At 27.9% G+C, this 23,223-nt stretch overlaps 1 protein-coding gene across 1 annotated transcript in view; it reads right to left on the bottom strand.

Moving 5' to 3' along the window:
- LOC100202070 (lambda-crystallin) overlaps positions 1 to 23,223 on the bottom strand; it is a 70,043-nt gene that overhangs the window by 16,589 nt on the left and 30,231 nt on the right. Inside the window, exons 3-7 of the mRNA XM_065792589.1 lie at positions 19,604 to 19,813; positions 18,019 to 18,180; positions 17,564 to 17,623; positions 9,962 to 10,096; positions 6,686 to 6,794 (exon numbers count right to left, since the gene is read on the bottom strand). Of these exons, the coding sequence (XP_065648661.1) occupies positions 6,686 to 6,794; positions 9,962 to 10,096; positions 17,564 to 17,623; positions 18,019 to 18,180; positions 19,604 to 19,813 (676 nt within the window). The remainder of the gene's footprint in view (positions 1 to 6,685; positions 6,795 to 9,961; positions 10,097 to 17,563; positions 17,624 to 18,018; positions 18,181 to 19,603; positions 19,814 to 23,223) is intronic.

Below are 23,223 nucleotides of genomic sequence, written 5' to 3'. Positions count from 1 at the left end.
CAGTTGGAAACCTCTGTTTAAAAAAATTATCGGAATTAAATAATATTTGCTAATTTTATACTTACGTTATTAGGTAATCATTTATGGCTTCTTTTTAATGTCTTCTTTGACGTTTTTATGTAATATTTGTAACGGTTTTTTGCATTATATTTTATGTCTGATGAAGATCTGTGCAAAAATAGGTCAAAATATTACAAAGAATAAATTTAGTTTGTACGCAGCTGTTATTTTATGCTTTATATTTTAAATATATATTCACGTACAACAAGATATGACATTGAAACATATATATATATAAATATATATATATATAAATATATATATATATATATATAAATATATATATATATATATATATAAATATATATATATATTTATATATATATATATATATATATATATATATATATATATATATATATATATATATATATATATATATATATATATATATATATATATATATATATTCTTCTCTTTATTCATAATAGAACAAAGACTTATTATGAATATAGTTGATCATAAATATTAAAAAAATTTGAAATCACGTGATAAATAACTATCAAAGTAAAATTTAAAAAATTAGATTTTTTTAATGTTTTTAATTAAAAGGATTAATTAAAATATATTTAACAATAAGTTTTGTTATATTTTGTTTACAAATTTAAAAATCAATTTTTTATTATATATACTTTTTATTTCTACAGTTTTACCTTTATCTCAAAATGGTAGGGTTATCTTTTATTTTGTGTTACAACTATAATTTTCATTTTATTTCTTTAGTCTACCTTGGTGTTCTAACAACTGTCATTAGTTTACTTGGTTTACTGTTAAAATATGGTTTTAGTTTAGTGAACTTTAATGTTTCGAAATTTATTATGTTGATCATTAGCTAATAGTTTAAAAAAATATAATTTGCCGCAATTAAGGTAAGAATAACTTTATTTTCTGGTCTCATGTTTATTTGCACATGGCCTTATATATCTGTTTACAATATAAACCTTGCGGAGGTGTTTTTCAATATCTTCATTAATCTGTATATTATTTGTCCATGTAATTTATTAATAGGTGAACATATTTTTTAAATCTTTTTTCAAAAAAATAAAATAAAGAAAGATAAAAAGTGTTATTAAAATAAAAAAAATGATCAAAATAAGATAAAATTTGCAAAATCTTACCCATTAATAAAATGATATAAATATTGCACTTACTATAAATTCATGCTGTGGATTAATATAGGAAGCTCTTTAATGCATTTATAATCTTTTTTATATCACAGTCAATGACCTGTATTACGAGTCCTAATAGTTTTTTAAACAGAGTTTATTTGCACATGGCCTTATATAATGTCTTTTTACAATTTATACTTTGCGGTGGAGTACTTCAACATCTTTATTAATACGTATATATGTGCTTAATCAGTTTTAAAAAACAACACTCTACATCAATAATTAGTATTTTTGTAGTTTGTTAATCTACTAGTTGTAGATGTAGTTGAAAATTTTTTGTTATTATATACTTTCTTTTTATATTTTGTTTTGTTATTTTGTATATAAATAGTAACTATAAATAATATTTTTATAAATAAGAATTCTAATTTTTATAAATAAGAACTCATATTGCTTTGTTTGTAAATAAATTTTGTTGAAAAGATATTTTTTCCTTTTCCTAAACAATTTATTCATTTTTTAATTGTCAAAAAGTTACATACTTTGCCCCTTTTTCTTAATAAATAATGTTTTGCTAATTGCAAGCAAATATATATATACTAATATAGAATTTATAGAAGTAAATAACGGGTGATGCGGAAGTTATCGGACAAATCCTAATTTCATTATTTGAGCATAATAATTTGTTTTTGTGGTTTTACGCGTAGGCATAAACGTTCTATAAAATATAAACTTTATTATTTGAAACACAATTATTTAAAATGAGGTTAAATGCAGCTGGACGAGAATCTTTTCGAAAGCGACTAAAAATGTTTTTTGTAAATAAACCTAATATAAAAAAAAAAAAAAATTGTAAATCATTTTGAAAAGGAAGGATTTTCTCGAAGTACAATATATGATAACCTAAAAAGACTTAAAACTGTTCAATCGTTTTCTGATAGAAAGCACCCTGGCCGTTCGACATCCTGGACTAGAGAAAAGAAAGCCGAATTAACGAGACTTGTCAACAATCGAAAAGTCAGTCAGAGAAAAATAGGTATTAAATTCCGTGTAAATCAATCGACAATTGGTCGTCAGTTAAAAAAATGAATATTAAATATAGAAAACGTGAAAAGACTCCAAAATACACTATAGAACAACAAATAAAGGCAAAGAAAAGACGCAGGAAACTAGTTAACCAACTCTATAACACAAAATCGCTTCTAGTCATAGATGACGAAAAATACTTTTGTTTTGCAGGGGACAACATGCCTGGAAATTCTGGATACTACACAAACAACAAAAAGACATGCCCAAAAAGTGTTCGTTTTATAGGAAAAGAGAAATTTCCATGGTATGTCTGAGCCATTTTTTCGCACTTCCAAGGCTGTAGCGATCAATTCATCAATCTATATTAATGAATGTTTAGAAAAACTATTTATTTTGGCCAGACTTAGCAAGCTCTCATTATTCTAAAGATTCTCTAAATTGGATGGACCAACATGTCTATTATGTTGATAAAGATTCCAATCCCCCATATGTGCCTCAACCAATTGAAAATTTTTGGGGACATTTGGCACAGAAGGTTTACGAGGGAGATTGGCAAGCTTCAACAGAGCAAGTTTTGATTGATCGCATTAAACTAAAACTACAAGAAATTGATTTAGACTTTTTACAGTCGCATATGAAAGGCGTCAGAGCAAAATTGAGATCAATTGCAGATTGTGGTGTTTTTTCATATAAAAAATAATACATTTTTGTTAAAAGATAAATGCTTTATTTAAAAAAAATATAATAGTAGTTTGTTTTTTTATTTATAAATAAGTTATTGACGTTTTTATTTTGTCCGATAACTTCCGCATCACCCGTTATATATGGTTTTTTATTTTGCATTTTATTATTTCTTTATAAGTTCTTCTTGATTTAAAATTTTGATTACTTTAATCAAAATAACTTTCCTCACCTTACAATTAAACATAAGAGGAAGGATTCTTTATGGTGGGTCTAATACTAATATCAATAAAAAACTGTGATATATAAAAAATTAATTAAAAAAAAAACAACATCTAAACTAATGTTTAAAATATCTTCCACGAGGTTTTTTGCAAGCAACACATCTTATTTGTATTGATTTAATAAGCAAACTTCGTTTAAAACTCTTCTCCAAATGATCTAATTCTTGCTTTAGGCCTAATATGGATCTTATTTGTACCTTGAATAAGGTACAAATAAGATCCATATAAGGCCTTTGTCCATTCAACCCCAATTAGATTGGATTGGATTTGAATCTGGCGATTGAGCTGTCCAGGGCAATAAATTTACCTTGTTTTCTTTTACCCATGTTTTTACTGTACAATCTGTGTGGGCAGACACCAAATCTTGTTGAAGTTGCCATCATTCATTTCGAAAAATCAGCATGTCTACTGATGGAACCATGCAGTTCTCTAGCTTCTCTATATATATTTATATATATTTCTATATATATTTGTCGATTCGGCCTGTATAAATGTTACAAATACCAAGTCTATTAAAATTAAAGCAGCTCCAAATACCAACACTCTCGCCTTCACCTTGCAACCTTGGTACAACAAAGCAGTTACTATACTTATCCCATTTAAATATTTTAACAAGAAATTTACTTTTTCTATTTACTAGTTTAAAGTTACTTTCATCATAAAAAATTACTTGCTTCCAGTTATTCTCGTGACAGCTTCCACTTCTCTAAAGATTATCCAATTCACTCCTTATACCAACTTAATCTTGTGAGCTGATTTCTGGCCATCAACATAGGTTTTCATAAAGCTGCATAAACATTAACTTTTTTCCTTAGTAAAATGTTTCTAACTGTATTGGAAGAAATACGTTTTTCATAGTTTACGTTAAATGTGTTGGTAAGTTCACGATAACTTATCCTCAGGTTGGCTCTTACTTAATGAAATATAGGACTATTTTCAGGCTCAGTAGTTTTTTAAACTTTCCTCATTCTGCATGACATTGGATGCCACCTGTTGTTTTAAATGTTTTTAAAGTATATCTCAATTTTTTTGTTATGCAATTATTTAAAATTTAAAATTTTCATGCAATTTCTTTTTTACTGATTATTGAGCCATCCTCCATATCTATTATTTACCACTTTGTTGCTTTACTTAGTCATCATATTTTATCATAATTCAATCATCATAATTTATCCTAATTTTATAGGAAATTGACAAACTAACATATAAATTAATAAAACATTTATGAATAACAGTTGGATTGATAAGAAAGCAGAATGGAAATCAATCAAAAAGTTTGTATGGCCTTTTTTTTTGCACTCTTTTCCAGCGTGTTTTCGCTGAGTACATTATTTAAAAAAAGTGAACTTGTTATTGACACGTTAGTTGCAGAGAAATATTTTTCCTGTCGATTAAAAAAAAATTAAGTCATTAGCAAATATGCATAAACCTTATGCTTTAAAAAAGAAAATGGACTCAATACTTTTACTGCTCCAATTTTTTTTTGAAACCACTGTATATTGATGTTCATGAAAGTATAAATACATACTTATTATTATAATATATATAAAAAACAAAGTCAAATTAATTTTTGTTTAAAAAATATTTTAATATTTTTTGCAAAAAAAAATAAAGAGCTACAATATTTAAAAAAACAAACTACCAGAACAAAAAGCGACAATAATTACCATAACAAACTACCAGAACAAAAAGCTACAACAATTACAAGAACAAACTAACAGAATGTGTCATACAAACTTTTTGATTTTGAAAAGCAACAATAATTAAAAGAACAAACTACCAATAAAAACAATATCCAACAAATTTCAACATTCAAATTATATTTTTTTGTCATGACAAATTACAGGAAATTAATAACGAGAACAATGTTACAATTACAATGTAATTACAGTTATTCTCATTACAGTTAGTAATGAGAATAAAGAGAAAATAAATTTTTCATATGTAGTTTAAAACTTAATAAACAATTAAAAGATATGCGCCAAAATGACAAACTATTAAAAGATATGCGCCAGAATGACAAACTATTAAAAGATATTAGAATAAAAAAGTATTCATATAAAACAAGACCCAAGTTTTTAAAAGCTTTTTTTTTCTTTCTAAAAAAAATTTAGATGAACAGCTTGTAAAATCCTATATTTCACAAGTAATCACCCCATTTTCATTAACAGAAAAGGTATGATGCCAATAATAATGGTCAGTAAATAGTACTAGAAATGATCTGATAAACTATCTAGTACACTGTCTTCTAATTTAATAATGATGACACACTATCTTAATAAAGATGCACATAAAATTTTTTAATGATGGTACATAATATATTCTACTTAATGGCACACTATAAACCATCATACTGATGGTTAACTCTATTTTCTATAAAACATTCTGTCTCAATGATGATAGAGAAAATTCTGTGGTGTGGTCTAGTGGGAAGTTTAACAAAAAAGCTAATTCTTTAAGAATAACTTTCTGTAAGAATCGGACAAAAATACAAATTTTTGATAGTGACTCCTCTAAAATTGTTACTTTTTCAAAATATTACTATTCATAGTAGAGGCTTTATTCTGAAACTTTTTCAAAAAATATTTGTTTGTTCACCAGATATTGGACATCAAAGTTAGGCAAATATTTTAGAAATATTAACCAAATAGTGTCAAAAGCATTTTTAAACTTAAAAATAAAAAAAAGTACATACTTTTTAATGGGTATTCCACTTGATTATTGTTTATTGGCTAGTTTATTATTTATTGGCTAGTTTATTATTTATTGGCTAGTTTATTATTTATTGGCTAGTTCATAACTAAAAATGATAAAGTAGGTACAATAAAAAATTACAACTTGTCTAAATATCATGCCTCAAAAGTACACGAAAAATGATTTTTTGTCATCTTTTATCTTAATTTCACCTAAAGTCAAGAGTATTTTACAATTTTTTTAAGTGCTATAAATCTTCATCAAGTATAGTATCTAAAAATACAAACATACTTTGAGAATTTAAGTGGTTTATCTCAAAATTCAACTCAAGAACAGAATTCAAATCAATTAGTGCAATTTTCATGACCTCATGATGACATTTTTTACCTTTTTCAGTTCTAAACTAGCCAATAAACAATAACCAAGTGGAATACCCATTAAAAAGTATGCACTTTGTTTTATTTTTAAGTTTAAAAATGCTTTTGACACTATTTGGTCAATATTTCTAAAATATTTGACTAACTTTGATATTCAATATCTGGTGAAAAAAGAGATATTTTTTATTTAGATAAATTCCAAAATATTTTTTTGACAAAATATATTGGAATTTATCTAATAAAAAAATAGCAATTTTGAAGATGGTATCCATGGTAACCATGGTATGAGTATTGGTATGGTATTGAGCTCTGCCTGATTCTTACAGAAAGTTAATTAATATTTGATGTTATTTAATGAAATATTAATTTCCATGTAGATGAACTAAGGGTAAAAAAACATTTATTAAGTACTAATAACAAACAGTTTACTCAAAAGAATCTAAAAAAATACCATTTGGAGCATTTAAATGAATTGTTTCAAATGGACCAATTAACGAGTATCTCAAGCCAAGCCCTTGTGTCATTACAGTATCAATATCTTCAGGTGAACAAACTCCATCCTTAAAAATATTATATAAATTAAAAAATATTTTAACAAAAAAATGTATATTGGAAAAATATATTAGAAATGCAAAATGAAGAGTTTAACACGAGAAAAAAAAAAAAACAGTTTGAAAACTATATAATAAGTTTGCACACTAAAAGCAAAGATTATCATTAGAAGAACTTATATATACAAATAACTGGGTTTTATTTTAGCTAAAACTTAAAAACAACAAGCTCCAATTGTCCTCAAAAACATAAATTGTACTCTCGAGTCCTTAATACAAGGGTGGGTGGGAATAAAATGGTGGGTGGGAACTTTAGTCTAGATCTAATAAACAGGGGGTCTTAATAAGCTTAGGGTGGGTGGGAAAATTTTCTAAAAATTAAAAAACGTCTCACCTTTTTTATTAAGGACTCGAGAGTACAGTTTATACTAAAATACACATTATCAGGGAACAAAGTAAAGGATAAAACTAGAAATCCTATAAAAAATTATTTAAATGAAAAAATATTTTAACAAAAAAATTATATCGGAAAAATATATTAGAAATGCCAAATAAACAGATAATACTGATCAATAATTGGAATGAAAGAAAAGTATTGCCCATTGAGGAGATGTTTTATACTGAAGAGAAAGAAAAATTACACAGATCAACAGCATTTTTGGGGCCAAAGATATTTCAACGAATTTAGCGTAGCTTTGGGGTGCTGATTCTGAATATGTCATCAGTTTTGCCAGATTGGCTCAAGTTTTTGAGATTTTTTGTGAAATGTGTAAAAAAAAGACGTAATTTGCTACACGCGCATTAACTTTATTGATATTGTCATGAATATAATAAATTTAACAAAGTAAATGTTGATTTTAGTTTATTTTAACTAGTTTTAGAAAGTAATCTTCAAAAATGAACAAGACATGAAAAATAGGAGACATTTAATTGCTGGAAAAGTGCTTTTTATATGATTTTCTTCTAAGTGAGCTATTCGGGCAGTCACGCTGTAGATTCCAGCAGTAATCAGCCATCATATGTCTGTCCCATCTGCCTTGGTACCTTTCCTCCATCACCATAATATCCTGATGAAATCTCTCCCCTTGTTCTTCGCTAAAATCTCCAAGGTTTTTTGGAAATCTGTCCAAGTGACTGTGAAGATAATGCAATTTAATGCTCATGTGTACACCCAGATTTCTAAATCTCAACAGCATGTTTTGTACCAGTTCTTCATAATTGTCTGCCTTTTTATTTCCCAAGAAGTTCTTCACTACCAACACAAAACTACACCATGCAGCAGCTTCAATGTCATTCATTTCCTTAGGAAAATTTGAATCTTTAATGAGTTACCGAGTTTGAGGACCATCAAAGATTCCTGCTTTCAATTTTTCGCTACTAAGACCAGGGAAAGATCTGCAGATGTACATGAAGCAATTACCATCTTTGTCTAATGCCTTTACGAACTGCTTCATTAATCCTAACTTTATGTGAAGTGGTGGTAGAATGATTTTTTCCCAGTCCACCAAAGGTTCGTTCACTATGTTTGATGCTCCTACTGTCAAGGTGTCCCTTGGAGGCCAATTCAGTTTCTCCCAGTGCTGATGTTTTGCTCTACTATCTCAGATGCAGATGAAGCAAGGATACTTTATGTATCCACTTTGCTGTCCAAGTAAAAAGTTGAGTTGAGTGAGCTACTGGAAGAGATGCACACTGATTGCCATTGTTCAACAAAACACATTTCAAACTCCTTTTAGAACTATCTATGAAAAGCCTCCAGTCTTCAGGACGATATACTTGTAAACCCATTTGCAGCATCAGGCCAGGAATATTATTACAATATACAAGTAGCTCATCTTCGCAGAAAAATTGAAGAAGTGCTTCTTCTCTGGTCCTGTAAGATGTAATTTTAGTTCTAGGCGTCAGACAATTTTTTTCACTTAGCCTTGAAGCTAAAAGTTCAGATGCACTTTTTGAGAGGTTGAGGTCTCTTATTAGATCGTTGAGCTCTCCTTGGGTAAACTGTGTAGGTGTTCTGAAACTTCCTTCATATTCTGGTTCACTTCCAGAACTAATGCTTAGCTCCATACCCTGCATTTCATCATCATCAGGTGGGGAAAGGTCAGGTAACATGGCAAACACAGGTACAGGCACATCTTCACAATGAGGGACAGGCCTTCTTGCAGATTCCATGTTAGGATACTCCCATTTTTGTTTCTTATGCTTATTGAATCCTTGCACTTGCACTGCACAGAAATAACAGTCATCATGATGATTTTTTTGCTCTCTCCACACCATTGGAACACCAAATTTGAAGCTTTTTCTTTGTCCTTTGCTCCATTTTCGAAATAATTCGATACATGCTTTGCACACTATGTGTGGTGCCCAAGACTTGTCTTGGTCCCCAAGCATAACCCCAAAATAGGCCAAATACACTTTTTTTATGAAGTCTGTTATGTTTCTTCTGTTTTTACAGTGTATATTCACCACAAATGTAACAGAATGAGTCTGGATCGTTAAGACAACTTCTTCTTGATGAGTTCATCCTTTTCACTGGAAAACAGACAACAACATAAAGTTAGTGCAAAAATCAAGCTATGAACAAACTTTTAGAACACTAATCAACAAAAAACTATATTGAGAACTGCTCAGTTCAAGTACTAATCCCAAGAAATTAATGAGATGATGCGTCACATTTACCAACAAGTGCTATAAATAAGATACCAAAAATATCAAAAACTTGAGCCAATCTGGCAAAACTGATAGCATATTCAGAATCAGCACCCCAAAAATACCCCTAATTCATTAAAATATTTTGGACACCAGTAATTTTTTTTTTTTGTTGACCTGTGTTACCAATTGTTTTAAAACATTACCACATGCTATATAAAAGTACTTTTTGTATATCAAGATCAATGCACCTGTGTGCCTCACTGCACCGGTCTAACACATGGTAAAAGCTCTCTTTAATAAAATTTATCATTAACAAATTCTCAGGAGAGTCAAACAAAATCTGTCAGAAAATGAGTTATTAGATTCAAGGTGAGATTTTTAAAGTAAGACATAAATATGTAATAACAGTAAAAAAAACTATCAGAATTATCAGTTAAAAGATACTAAGTAGTCAAAAGTATAAAAAGTCAATAATCCAGGGTAAGTCTGGTAATGCATAAAAAAAATTAAAAAAAAATTTGAACCTCTACAAGACGCCATGCTTCCATTAATACAGCATATTGAAGTCGATTAAGGATGAAACCATTCACTTCTTTCTTTACAAGTACAGGGTGTTGTCCTATATCTTTCATAATCTTCATTGTATCATCAACCACTTTCTAAAAAAAGATATCCAGTTTGTGTTAATACATAATAACTTTTCCATATTAGGGTCATTGGATTTAATTTATTGATAATTAATCAAATAGTTTATTAATTTTTAATAATTTTTTGTACACAAGCTTGCATTCATTAAAAAAAAAAATTACATTCATTTAAATTCAGGATCATTCATTTTTAAAACCTTTTGTACAATAGTGATAAAAATTTGTAACAACACAATGTTACAATTGCCCACTGTAAATTTTTTTATCGTTAATAAAAAAAAACTTGTGTCATTGACCATTTTAAATTTACAGCATTTTTAGTGACAACAGGCAATTGAGCACCCATATGTCATCAGTGCCTCACAAAACATTTCCTTGGAGGTTGTTAGTGTGCTTCTTTTGCAGCCTAGGCTTGGATGAGGAAATAAAAGTAGTGGGTTACAAGACAGATAACAATATGAACAATGTAGGTTGAAAATAAGTCATTATTAGGTATTTACAACCTTTTAATTTTAATCATTTAAATGCAAGGCTTTTGTTTCCGTGTCATAAAATCTACAACTGAATTAAATATTGGTCTTTTCCTGATGCACACTTGATACAGAAGAAAGAAGATTATCATAATCTCAAAAAACTTAACAAAACTAGTTATTCACAAAGTATTCATGTTTCCTTTGCTTATGGGACTGCAGAGGTAATGATCATTACAAGAAAGGCTCCCATTCATTGGCCCCCAGGAGTGGAACTACAGCCAGGATTGTTCAATGTTCTCAAGAAGCCTTTATCAGATTCCAATAAAACCTCATTACTAAACCAGGATTGACAAAGCAACTTGTAAAAGCCTTAGATTTTGGAGGAGAAGCTTTAGAAGAAATCTATCTCATGATTAAAAAGCTATCTGAGGCAAAGATTAAAGGTGATATTCATTAGACCCCAAGTAAATATAATGATAATGAGAAGAGCAATTACAAAAGTTGAAAAGTTTGGTGTGTAGTTTGCTCAAAAAGTTGAGAAGTTTGGTGAGTATTTCATGATTTATTGTGGATTCTAGAATCTAATGCAAAGCTTATTGAAAAATTCAAGAAACTGGGCTGTCAAAAAGATTCATAAGTTGCATTCTCATCTAGATTTCTTCCTTGAAAACATATGTTATGTCACTAAGGAGCATGGTAAGAGATTTCATCAAGACATTGTAAAAATCAAAGTAGCTTATATCGAAAAAATGGGAAGTTAATCATAAATAAAAAACTATTGATGTTTTGTCATAACAAATGTGATTTTTGAATTCAGTGGTTTTTGTAGGAAAGAAGAAGGCAGTTTAGGAAAATTCGAAAATTTTGAAAAATACAAACTTATTAACCACGTTAAATATGTTAGTTGAATAGAAATAATAAATTCCTTAGAAAATTTTATTTTCCAAGGAATTTATTACTTACATTTTCAGTTAAAGGGATGTGTTCTACAATATAAATAAAAAGTTTAATAACAAGACATAAAATTTTCACAAAAATTTTGTGGAGTATATTTTGAAATCAGGGTTGAGGCATCATTGGACATTTTTCATGGGGCACATTTGGATGTACTGCAGGTCTGATAACAATCTTATCGACAAATTAGATTATTAAAAATTATAAATTAAGCAAAGCTTACAAATGATGCACAACTATAAAAAGTAATGTGAAAGATACATAAACGAAGAAAAATTAAAAATTGCAGTAAATTATGTTTTTAATAAAACAAGAAGAGGAAAACTAGGAAACTAAGAGGAGCTGCAGGTGTTCGATCCCCGCCACGTCCCTGGTAGTACCGCGCTCAACTTGTTTCTCCGTGCAGCGGCCTTGTTTGTCAAGGTTCGTGTTTCGGAGTTATAGAGTTGAGAGAGGGTTATAACCACTATTAAGTAGCCTCCTCATCTATAGTGGCTTTATCGGCCTTGAGGAGGTGAATAACAAAACAAAAAAAAGGTGTATTTGGGTTCTTTAAAAGTACATTGTCATACAGAATAAAAGTGCTTAGAAATAATAAAAAATTAAAAAGTGATAACTTTTTCACCAAGTATTCTATTTCCGCATTTATTATTAAGTTCATAACCTTCAAACTTGGTTGAATGTTATGAACTTTATTTTTTTAATTGGCCTAAAAGAAAACTTTTATTCATGTTTATCTCAATCCATTTTACATTCACACTCTCTACTTTGTTATTTTTTAAAGTTAGAATTTTTGTATTTATGAGATTAATAGAAGATTGAATAGTATTTTCATTCACTCAATGATTTTATTTTTTTAAATCTGATTTATTAGCAATGAAATTTTTATAACAATAAACCTAAAAAATATATATAAGCTTGTTGATGGAAACCAAAACCCCTCCAAGCCATGCTACTGTCTTTCAAGATATGATCTTTTAAAAGACAGCAACATGGCATGGAGGGGTAATATAGATGCATGAATCTTATTTTTCTATATTTTTGATAGTTGCAGTAGTGAATCTTTGCCCCATTACACTTCAGATTATCCTTTCAGATTATCTGTACACTACGTACTTAGATAAGTAGTAAAAACTAATTTATATGCTTCAGCAAAAAAAGAAAATTGTAAATGCTATAAATATATTGTTGTTTTATGAAAGCTTGCAATTGAAGCTATTTTTTACAGTTTCACCATGTACATTTTTTATGTTGGTGTGACAATTAAAAATATATTTATAAAGTGTTTTCATATTGTTTTTATACTGTCTAGCATACCCATCTTAAAATAAATGAAAAGTTTCTGTTTCCAGAAAGAAAGAAAAAAATTTAATCTGCTAAATGTTGACCTCATCATATGATAAACAATATATTTAAAAAAAAATGCAAAAACATGCAACAAACAAAGAGATAATATATTCATCATTTAGAAAACTATCAGAGAATAAACATTAAATCAAGTGATTTATCTTATCTAGATCATGCAGTTAATTTTCAGACATTTGAGGACATTGTTTACTTTGTAACAAACTACTGGTGCATACAATATTTCTTGAACTTTGTTCCAGTTAAAACTTTATATTTTGTCTTGTATAAGAAACTTGTAATTTTCTGAAAAATTATAGAGAAAAATGACCTCAGTACTACTTAAAAAATTTATTAATTTTTTAAGAAGCAACTTTACTTGTTGAAATACAAGGATAAACAGTAAGTTTTTGTAACTCATCATTTTTTGTGTAAATGATAAATGAGTTTTCTTTAAAATCTATTGAAGAATCATATTCATTAATATAATCTTGAGAACACAACTTATTTTTAAGATAACATCTTAGTATATCATCCTTTGGAAACATCTTAAGGCATCTAAAGATATACTTCTTTTTGTATGGGGCAGCAAAGAACTAGCAAAATGTTAAATTAAACTTTTATATAGAAGTTTTGGTTTTGTATGGTTATTATCATCTTTTTTGAAATGAACCTCTAAAGAAATAGTTAGGTAACAATATTCATTACTAGTAAACAGATATCACATTAGTTAAAGCTAAATGTATAAGGAACCCACACAATTAACTTTAATTATTGTAATACAATGAAGAAGCTATTGCCAATGTCCAAGATAATCATTTTTTATGAAGAAAGGCAAATATTGTATTATATAAGTTCTGTTTCAATTTTCACAAACACTGCTCATAAGCTTACCCTATTTATAATCTCTATTTAAATCAAAAAATAAAAATTAAAAAACTAAATTGAAAAGATAACTTTATAAAATACATATACTTTTAAAAAACATTCAAGACAGCATAAAAAAAAGATGTTATACAAAAAACTGCATATTAGTAAATGAATTATTTATTTACTAACATGCAGTTTTTTGTATAAAATGTCACAAATTTCATAACTTTTTGAGTTTTTGAAAATTTACTAACATTCAGAATATTTTAGTAAATTTACTAAAGTAATAATTTAACAAATTTTCAAAAACTCAAAAAGTTATGAAAATAACTGAATCATTTCTTTTTAATAGTATTAAAAATGTAATAGACAGCACTACTCTTTATTTCCAGTAACTTTTAGATTAATACAAGACTCTTGTTCTGTGTTATGTTACATATCTATATTAATGATTTTCCTGATTGTCTTTTTCTAAAGTCAACTTGCTGATGACACAACAATCCATTGCAAATTTAGCATCTGCTAAGGTTACCACTCTTTAATAGAAATAAAGATTAAACATAAGTTTAATCTTTATTTCTATTAAAGTCTCTTTTCTAGAAATACCATGGTTGCTAGCTAAAATAAAAACAATCTTGCAAAATTTGTTGTTTATTTTAGCTAGCAAAAATAAAAAATAACTTTTAATTTAATTAATTAACAACTAAAAATCATTTAGTAAAGCCACATCCTTTTACTGTTCCTTAATGCTTAAAATATTGAAGATAAGGAAAATTCATTTTGGAATTCTATCTTGTCTTCATGTGTTCCTGACTCATACAGTTAACAGTTTTTGAAATTTTCTGTCAACTGTCCCTCTCTCTCTCTCTCTCTCTCTCTCTCTCTCTCTCTCTCTCTCTCTCTCTCTCTCTCTCTCTCTCTCTCTCTCTCTCTCTCTATTTATATATATATATATATATATATATATATATATATATATATATATATATATATATATATATATATATATAATCTATCCTACATAACTATGGGTAAATAGTGGCAACTATTATTTTTTTTAGGTTGCTACACTTTAGGCTGAAAGTGAAATAATGGTTTGTTTGTTTGTCAGCACTGGTACCTGTTTGTTTGTCATATTGAATTTTACCACGCAATTTTGGTGTTTTTTTATCCACTTTGAACAGGTCAGAATACGTAGTGTTCATCCACATCCACTTTGAACAGGCCAGAATACGTAGTGTTCATCCACATCCACTTTGAACAGGTCAGAATACGTAGTGTTCTTCATATAAAAGATTGAGGCTTACTTTAAGCTTTAACTTTAACAATTTTATTTCGAAAATTATTCATATTTTTTAGGTTAGATTTTCAGAAATTATGAGGTGAATAGAAACACATAACTTCTAGTGTTTCTATTCACCCTGCAAGAAAAATTAAAACTAAATCACATTTATACTATATAAAATACATGTTGTGTGTTATATATTTATGTTAGATACTTAACTGACAGCTGTTTTGTTTCAGGACCCTGTAAAATGCCAAGACAAAATAAACCGGTGGTTACAGAGGGCTACAAAAAGCATGATCCAAAAACCATCAAAAAAGGCACTTTCTGTCATACAGAAGGGACTAAGCCTTATAGTATTATATATATATATATATATATTAATTATTCACCTCCCCAAGGCCAAGAGGGCCACTACAGTCGAGGAGGCTGCTTTTTGTAGTTACAACCCTCTCTCAAATCTATAACTTTGAAACACGAACTTCAACAAATAAGGCTGCTGCGTGGAGAAACAAGTTGAAAGCGGTACTACCAGGGACGTGATGGGGATCGAACTTGAAACTTCTCGCTTATGAGGCGACACTTATATATATATATATATATATATATATATATATATATATATATATATATATATATATATATATATATATATATATATATATATATATATATATATATATATATATATATCGACACTTGAAAAGAGGTCCCAATATGAAGAAACATGGTGGTCAGACAGCTTTATCTCTCAAAGAAGAACAACTGTTTAAAGATATGTGGCAAATGGAGCTATCCTATTGACACTACAACTCTATGACTCCTTATAAAAGACTTCTTAGACCGAACAGGGAAAAAAGTTAAGAGGTTTTAAGATAACCTCCCTGGCTTTAACTTTGTTGAATCATTTTTAAAACGTCATAAGGATCAACTAGTCTGAGAATGTGTGAGAATATTAAATGATTGAGAGCTGGTGTGACACCAGATACAATTAACAATTAAGTGCGGTATAGCACCTCTAAACAGGAACAAAGTGCTGTCTTTGCTTCCACAAATTATTGATGAAGAGGAAAACCAGAATCCCGAAAACATTCAGAAGAACAATGAAGCTGTTGACAATAGTTTCAAAGAGCTCCTTCAGAGTCTGAGACAAGATCAGACTCCTAAGATAAGAAAAAAAAGAACTAAAGTCAAAGAAAAGTGAAACCAAGCAAAAGTATCGGTGTTGAGGACTTTGTCAATGACAATGAGAACTTAAATCCCCAAAACCCATGTTCCTCCAAACAAGTTCAGCTAAATAAAAACCAAAAGCGCAAGGAGTTATCATCAGAAAATGAAGATGACTTTTCAGTGCAGGATAGTGACTCTTCAGATTTCCCTGATTTTGATGAAAGTACTGACAGGGCCTCAGGCAAAAACCTCGTCATCAACAAAGATGACTACATGTTGGTCAAAGTTTACGGTAAAACAAAAGTATCTTTTAGATGTTATATATGCAAGGTTACTTACCTTGAAGACAATGGTTTCGTTGGAACATTTTTGAAAAGAGTTCAACAAACAAGTTTACCATAAGTAAAGAACAATCTCTTGTCTCCAGAAACGAGGTCATCCTAAAACTATCCTCCCCAGTATTGTGCTCAAGTGTGCAATTCAAAGGCATGATATTTTTCAAAAATGATCTGTCTGATTTCACAATTTATTAATCACAATTTAATCTTGTTAAATATGGTAATTGTCTACCTATTCAAATTGTTTACTTACAGTTATGTAACTTCTTTTGTTTATGTACTGAAATAAATCATTATGTTGAGAAATAAATTTGTATTTATCCATTTACAAATTAAAAATACCACTGTTTCCATTCACTCCCGATTCGTTTCAATAGAAACATGTAATTGAAGTACTGTTTCTATTCACCCCCATTTGTGGGTTAAATAGAAACACCGTGTTTTAATTTTTTTTCTTTAAAATCAAATAAAATTAAAAATTTAAACACTATAAACAAATAGGTCTAACAGACACCTGTGTTTGGGCCAAAATTTGTTTATCTAGAACAACTACAAATATGAAAAATTTCAAACCAAAGTTGAAAATTGTTTCTATTCACCCCGTTTTACAGAATCAAAAATATATATATTATTAAAACATATAATGACAGCTAAAAAAAGAAGACTAAAAAATAATAGAATAAATTAATTAAAATTAAAAAAATAAGAATAAATATTGCTGTAATGGTTTTATTATCAAGGCTGCATTTAGTGAGTAACACTTATTTGTAACCCTATTTTGGTAAAAGTAAAGGGAATAATATGTATATTAAAAGAATTACCTGATGGGTGTATGTGACTGGAAAAGAATTACCTGATGGGTGTATGTGGCTGGAAAAGAATTACCTGATGGGTGTATGTGGCTGGAAAAGAATTACCTGATGGGTGTATGTGGCTGGAAAAGAATTACCTGATGGGTGTATGTGGCTGGAAAAGAATTACCTGATGGATGTATGTGGCTGGAAAAGAATTACCTGATGGGTGTATGTGGCTGGAAAAGAATTACCTGATGGGTGTATGTGGCTGGAATAACTTCAACTAATGGTACAAGATAAGGTGGATTTACCTAAAAAAAATTATAAATAAAAAAAGTTAAAATAGAAATAGATGAAACTATTTTAATAAATTATATATTACATCAAATATTATTATATCATTATTATATATTATTGAATTATAAAAATTATAATTTGCATTACTCTACAGTATAAATATTTATTGTATTAATATAAAAAATTTATATATACAACTTAATTTTAGTAACATGTATACATTATACATGTTACTAAAATTAAGTTATATAAAAATTTATTTAAAATAAAAAAAAAAAAGTTCTGGAATAAACAAGAAAGCAGTTAATAATCATTAAAACTATAAAAAATATTAAAAAAAAAATTTGACAAAAACTATTTGAGTAATATAAAAATTAATTTAGAAAGATTTAAAAAAAAAAACCATTACTGGATGTGAAACTAAACATTGTGCTTTATGAACCAATTCATTTGTAAACAATGATGGAAAAAGACAAGAGGAAGAACTACTCAAAATTGTCTTTTCAGAAACTATGTCATCCAGTTCTTTAAACAAGTTTTTCTTCAGGTCAAGATTTTCAGGAATAGATTCCTGTCAAAATAGAAATATAACTATACATTTTTTAAACTGAGTTTAAATTTTGAGAAACATACTGATATAGTTTTATAATAAAGGATTTTGGGGTTAACTTTTGAAAAATAAATAAACTTTAAATTTATGGCAAAAATTTACTTATTTGTAATACATTAAACCTGCATAAAATACTAATGATGACATCAAAAGAATAAGTGAGGGTTTCAGTACATACATCAATTAATAGATTTGTACTTGTGCAGGTACAGTATTGTCTACAGTATTGTCTTATATTATTAAACTCAAATTTAATTTTTATTTTTTTGTTGGTTGTGCATTTCAATTATTTGCTGTGAAAACAATCAAAATGCACAACAAACAACCATAACCATAACCAAACTTGTTGCATAACTTGTTTAACTAAACAACAAATTAAGTTTAACAATTCTATCAACAAAGCATGCTATGAAAATAAACTCGAAAATTAATAATAAAATGATATTTAAAGTCGGTTTAACTAAAACTTATTTTAACTAAAAAATTTAACTAAAAAAGATATTTGCATATCTTATTTGGGCATTGAACAAAACTGCACTGAATACAAAATCTTTAATAATTTTATAGGGTATTGAATAAAATATAGGCTAATTAATAAAGCAACACAACATGACATAAAATATCTTGTTTGCTATAACAACTTTACAAAATGAAATAGCATAAAAAAAATAATAATAAAAATTATTTCATTAAACATTTTGAAAAGCTGTCACAAATTTTAAGAACGATATTATAATTATAAAATTATCTTATGTTGCATAGAGTCTTACTAGCAGCCTTCTTTGCTTTTTTGTATTTTTTTTAATCAATTCATAATATTATTTGTCTATTTTATAGAAATTATACTTGAGCATTTTTAAATTATACTTGAGCATTTTTCAAATTATAAAAGCATCTTTTAAAATGAAATTCTGTAACAGCTCATTTTTAGTAAAATATGGATATTGAACAAACCAATTCTTAGGTGATGACTATAATATATACTGTGTTAATTTCTAAAATACTTCGATTTAGCTGTAGAAAAAACGATACTGATTGTGTCATAAAACAGCTGTCTGTGGTGGCTTCAGTATATACATTAACTAAAGGTTAATATATATACTGAAGTTATACTGGGTTCATGCAGTCTATACCTATAACTAGACATGGTATATTTTGCTTTGAGAAATCTTAAACAAATGAAGTTGATAGTTGAAGTTAAAATTTAGATTAGTTTCTTACTAATTTAACAAATTAGTTATAAAAATCTTTTTAAACACTTTGTTGTGAATACACTAACTTGATAGCGTATTCACAAAGAATTCAAGGCATTATACTCTTACACAACAAAGTTTTTTGTGATATTAAATAAAAAATATAAAAAATAAAGATAAATATAAAACACCTGTACAAACAAAGCTTCATTCACAGCTTGCTGAAGAGTGGTACTTGTTGAGAGCAAACTCATTGCATCTTCAACTGTAGTAAACTTTTCATTAACTAAACCTTTTTCTTGAAATTCTTTTAGCAACAACTTTACTCCCTCTACAGCTGACACCAGTTGATCTAAGTTGTTATCATACATACAAACAGAATATCCTGCTTTGCAAAACATCTACAATAATAAAATTTTATTTTTTAATAATAACTTTATATAATTTATTATATTATAAATACATATACTATACAATTATATTTATAATTATTATGATTGTGTGTATGTATGTGTATATATATATATATATATATATATATATATATATATATATATTTTATATATATATATATATATATATATATATATATATATATATATATATATATATATATATATATGTATATATATATAGTATATATAGTATATAAAATATATGTATATAAATATATAAAATATATGTATATAAATATATAAAATATATGTATATAAATATATAAAATATATGTATATAAATATATAAAATATATATATAACCATGAATGCATGTGAAGATAACATCTCTGATGTCACACTGAAATAGCCTGCAGCCAGGGGTTTCAGTACATACATCAACTATCTTATAGCCTGCTGCCGCAAAGGAGTGTCGTTACATTGACTAAGGGTTTGCTCCCTCATTGAAAGAAAAGATTGCTCCCTCATTGCCATGGACAGCAATATTTTCTTACATTATCCTCTTTTTTTTCTGAAAACGTTGTATGCTAAGGTAGAAAAAACTAATAACAAATTGTTATCTATATACGATATAGTAAATATATATAAATGATGTAACGATTAATCAGCATCGACTTAATCAGCCATTTTTTGCACAATCAATATCGTTATCAGTATCAGCCTTTTTTTTATTGATTTACAAATTTTCTAACTGATTGTTGTTGTTTTTTTTAATATAATCCTGCTTTATGAAAATAGCTACATACTAAACAAACCAAACTCTCTTTATTTATAACATAGGTATACCTTTTATTTTTGAGTCAAAATTGCACAATTTAATATGTATTTTTAATAGCAAATTTACTTTAAAAATGGCTGCAATCAATATTATGTAAATTAGAAGTTAACAGAAAGCAAAGTAGAAAGGCAAATAACAAGAAAACGATTGAGATAAGACTTTCGAAACTGTAAACTGCATGAGTGAGGAAAACATAAAGATTGAACTTCTTAAGTGTTTTGCTCGAGATACAAAACTTGGTTTATAAAAGTTTTTTGAACATGGTGGAACAGCTTTGGTAAAACAATTCGACTTTGCTAAATGATGAGTCATGTGAGATTGAGTTTAGGTAGAGCAAGAGTTTTGTTTTGAAACAAATTGAGTTTTTTGAATTGAAGAGATGTGTAAAAGATGTAAATTGCTTGAGCAGTGACAATGATAGTAGTTGTAGATAATAGAAAAAGATGCAACCATATGACAAATGGGACAGAAGCACAAGCTTGGAAGCTAGAGCAGGTCCCACTACAATGCGTTTTTGGATTATGTCTAAAAGAGAATGAGTATAATTAGAAGGACCAGCCCAAATATGATAACAGTATTCCATACAAGGACAAATAAGAGATTTATAGAGCTATAGAATGGAATGAGGAGTAAGAAAATGGGAGCATCATGCTGCCTTAGAAGAGAGATTGCACTCAAGATTGACTGTTTTTTCATAACTTTTTTGAACAAAATATATGGTGGTCTCATCTAGCAAATAGAGCCACTTTAGGGGTAAGATTATAGGGGGAAATCATTTACATATCTAATATAGTTTGTTATAATCTACTTTGGGAAAAAAAGAAATGCAAATAAAACTAATAATACTGGGACAAGATTAACAGTCATAGAAACTCAAACCAGCATTAAAACTAATATGCAATTAATCAGTCAAATCAGTCATTAAAGAAATTCACATTTTTTAGTTACAATAGGAAAAGAGTTTAGTTGGCACACTTTGAAAAAGAACTTTTAAAGTTGATTTGTAAGCTACTTTAATTCTGAATGTGCTGTTATGGTGAAATACTCGAGTAAAAGTATTTTGATGAACAAAAAAAACTGAAAGAAAACAGTATATCTTACTATGAAGTAATGAGTAATGGTAACAGCAGTGAAAACAGATGAATAAGTGTTGATTGTAATAAAAACAACTGCTACAAATATTCTAAAATTTTCTGCTATGAGTCTGGCAGAGTTAGCCAATGCCAACATCAAAAGGGTCCAAGGTTTAGAAAAGGGTCCAAGGTTTCTTTTCACAAATTACATAGGTTGTTTAAATAGCATGCAGACAAAGAGAAAGGACTATGTAAGATGATACATAATAATCTTAAGATGATACATAATAATTGTATAAGATGATACATAATGTAATGTAAGATGATACATAATAACATAGATAATACATAATAACAAGAATGTTATTATGTTATTATGTACCATCGGATACATAATAACATAATAAACCATCGGATATAATTTTTACCTTTGTTAATACTATTGTGGATATTTTGTTAATACAATTGATATTTGTGGATATGTTCAGGTTTTTCTTGTTAGCTAACAAATGTGATTTAAAAAAAAAGAAGCTGAAGTTGAAATACTATATGAGAACATCAAACACTATTAAAAATTGCATTTATCAAAGTATGAACTTGGTATCTCAAAATATTAACAGATGTTTCTTTCTGATGAATGGAATTCGAAAACAAATTTATCCATCAGACAGCCATTTGTATCAAAAAAGGCACATCAAATAGCTATTGTCTTTTGACAATGACACAATTGCTGTATATATACATATAATAAATGTTACTTTATCTAAAGAAGAACAAACTCTTGAAATCATAAACATTAGTTTGTTGTCTAACAAAGATAAGTTCAAATCAGTATAAATTATGTATGTGTGTGTGTATATATATATATATATATATATATATATATATATATATATATATATATATATATATATATATATATATATATATATATATATGTATATATATATGTATATATATATATATATATATATATATATATATATATATATATATATATATATATATATATATATATATATATATATATATATATATATATATATATATATATATGTATATATACAGGGTGCGGAAAAAGTTCCCGTACAAAAATATAAACAGCAAAAACAGCAAAAGTTCCTGTACAAGACGAGAAAAAAATTACACTTTAATTTAAAACAAAATAATACTAAAAAATACTAAAAGAATACGAAGAAATACAAAAGAATACTAAAAACACATTATTGAAAGAAAACACCATACAGATAATTTGTTTAAATTATACTTTTGTACGGGAACTTTTTCCGCACCCTGTATACTATGCACTAGTGATCTAGTGGTAGAGTGCTCGCCTCACAATCGAGAAGTTCTGAGTTCAATCTCCACCATGTCCCTAGTAGTACTGCACTCAACTTGTTTCTCCACGCAGTGGCCTTGTTCGTTGAGGCTTATGTTTCAGAGTTATAGAGTTGAGAGAGGGTTGTAACCATAAAAAGTAGCCTCCTCAACTGTAGTGGCCTTCT

This window comes from Hydra vulgaris, chromosome 03 (assembly GCF_038396675.1).
Source record: "Hydra vulgaris chromosome 03, alternate assembly HydraT2T_AEP".
NCBI classification, from domain to species: Eukaryota; Metazoa; Cnidaria; class Hydrozoa; order Anthoathecata; family Hydridae; genus Hydra; species Hydra vulgaris.
Note: the sequence above shows the minus strand (reverse complement) of the source record. Positions and strands in the feature narration are given on the sequence as shown.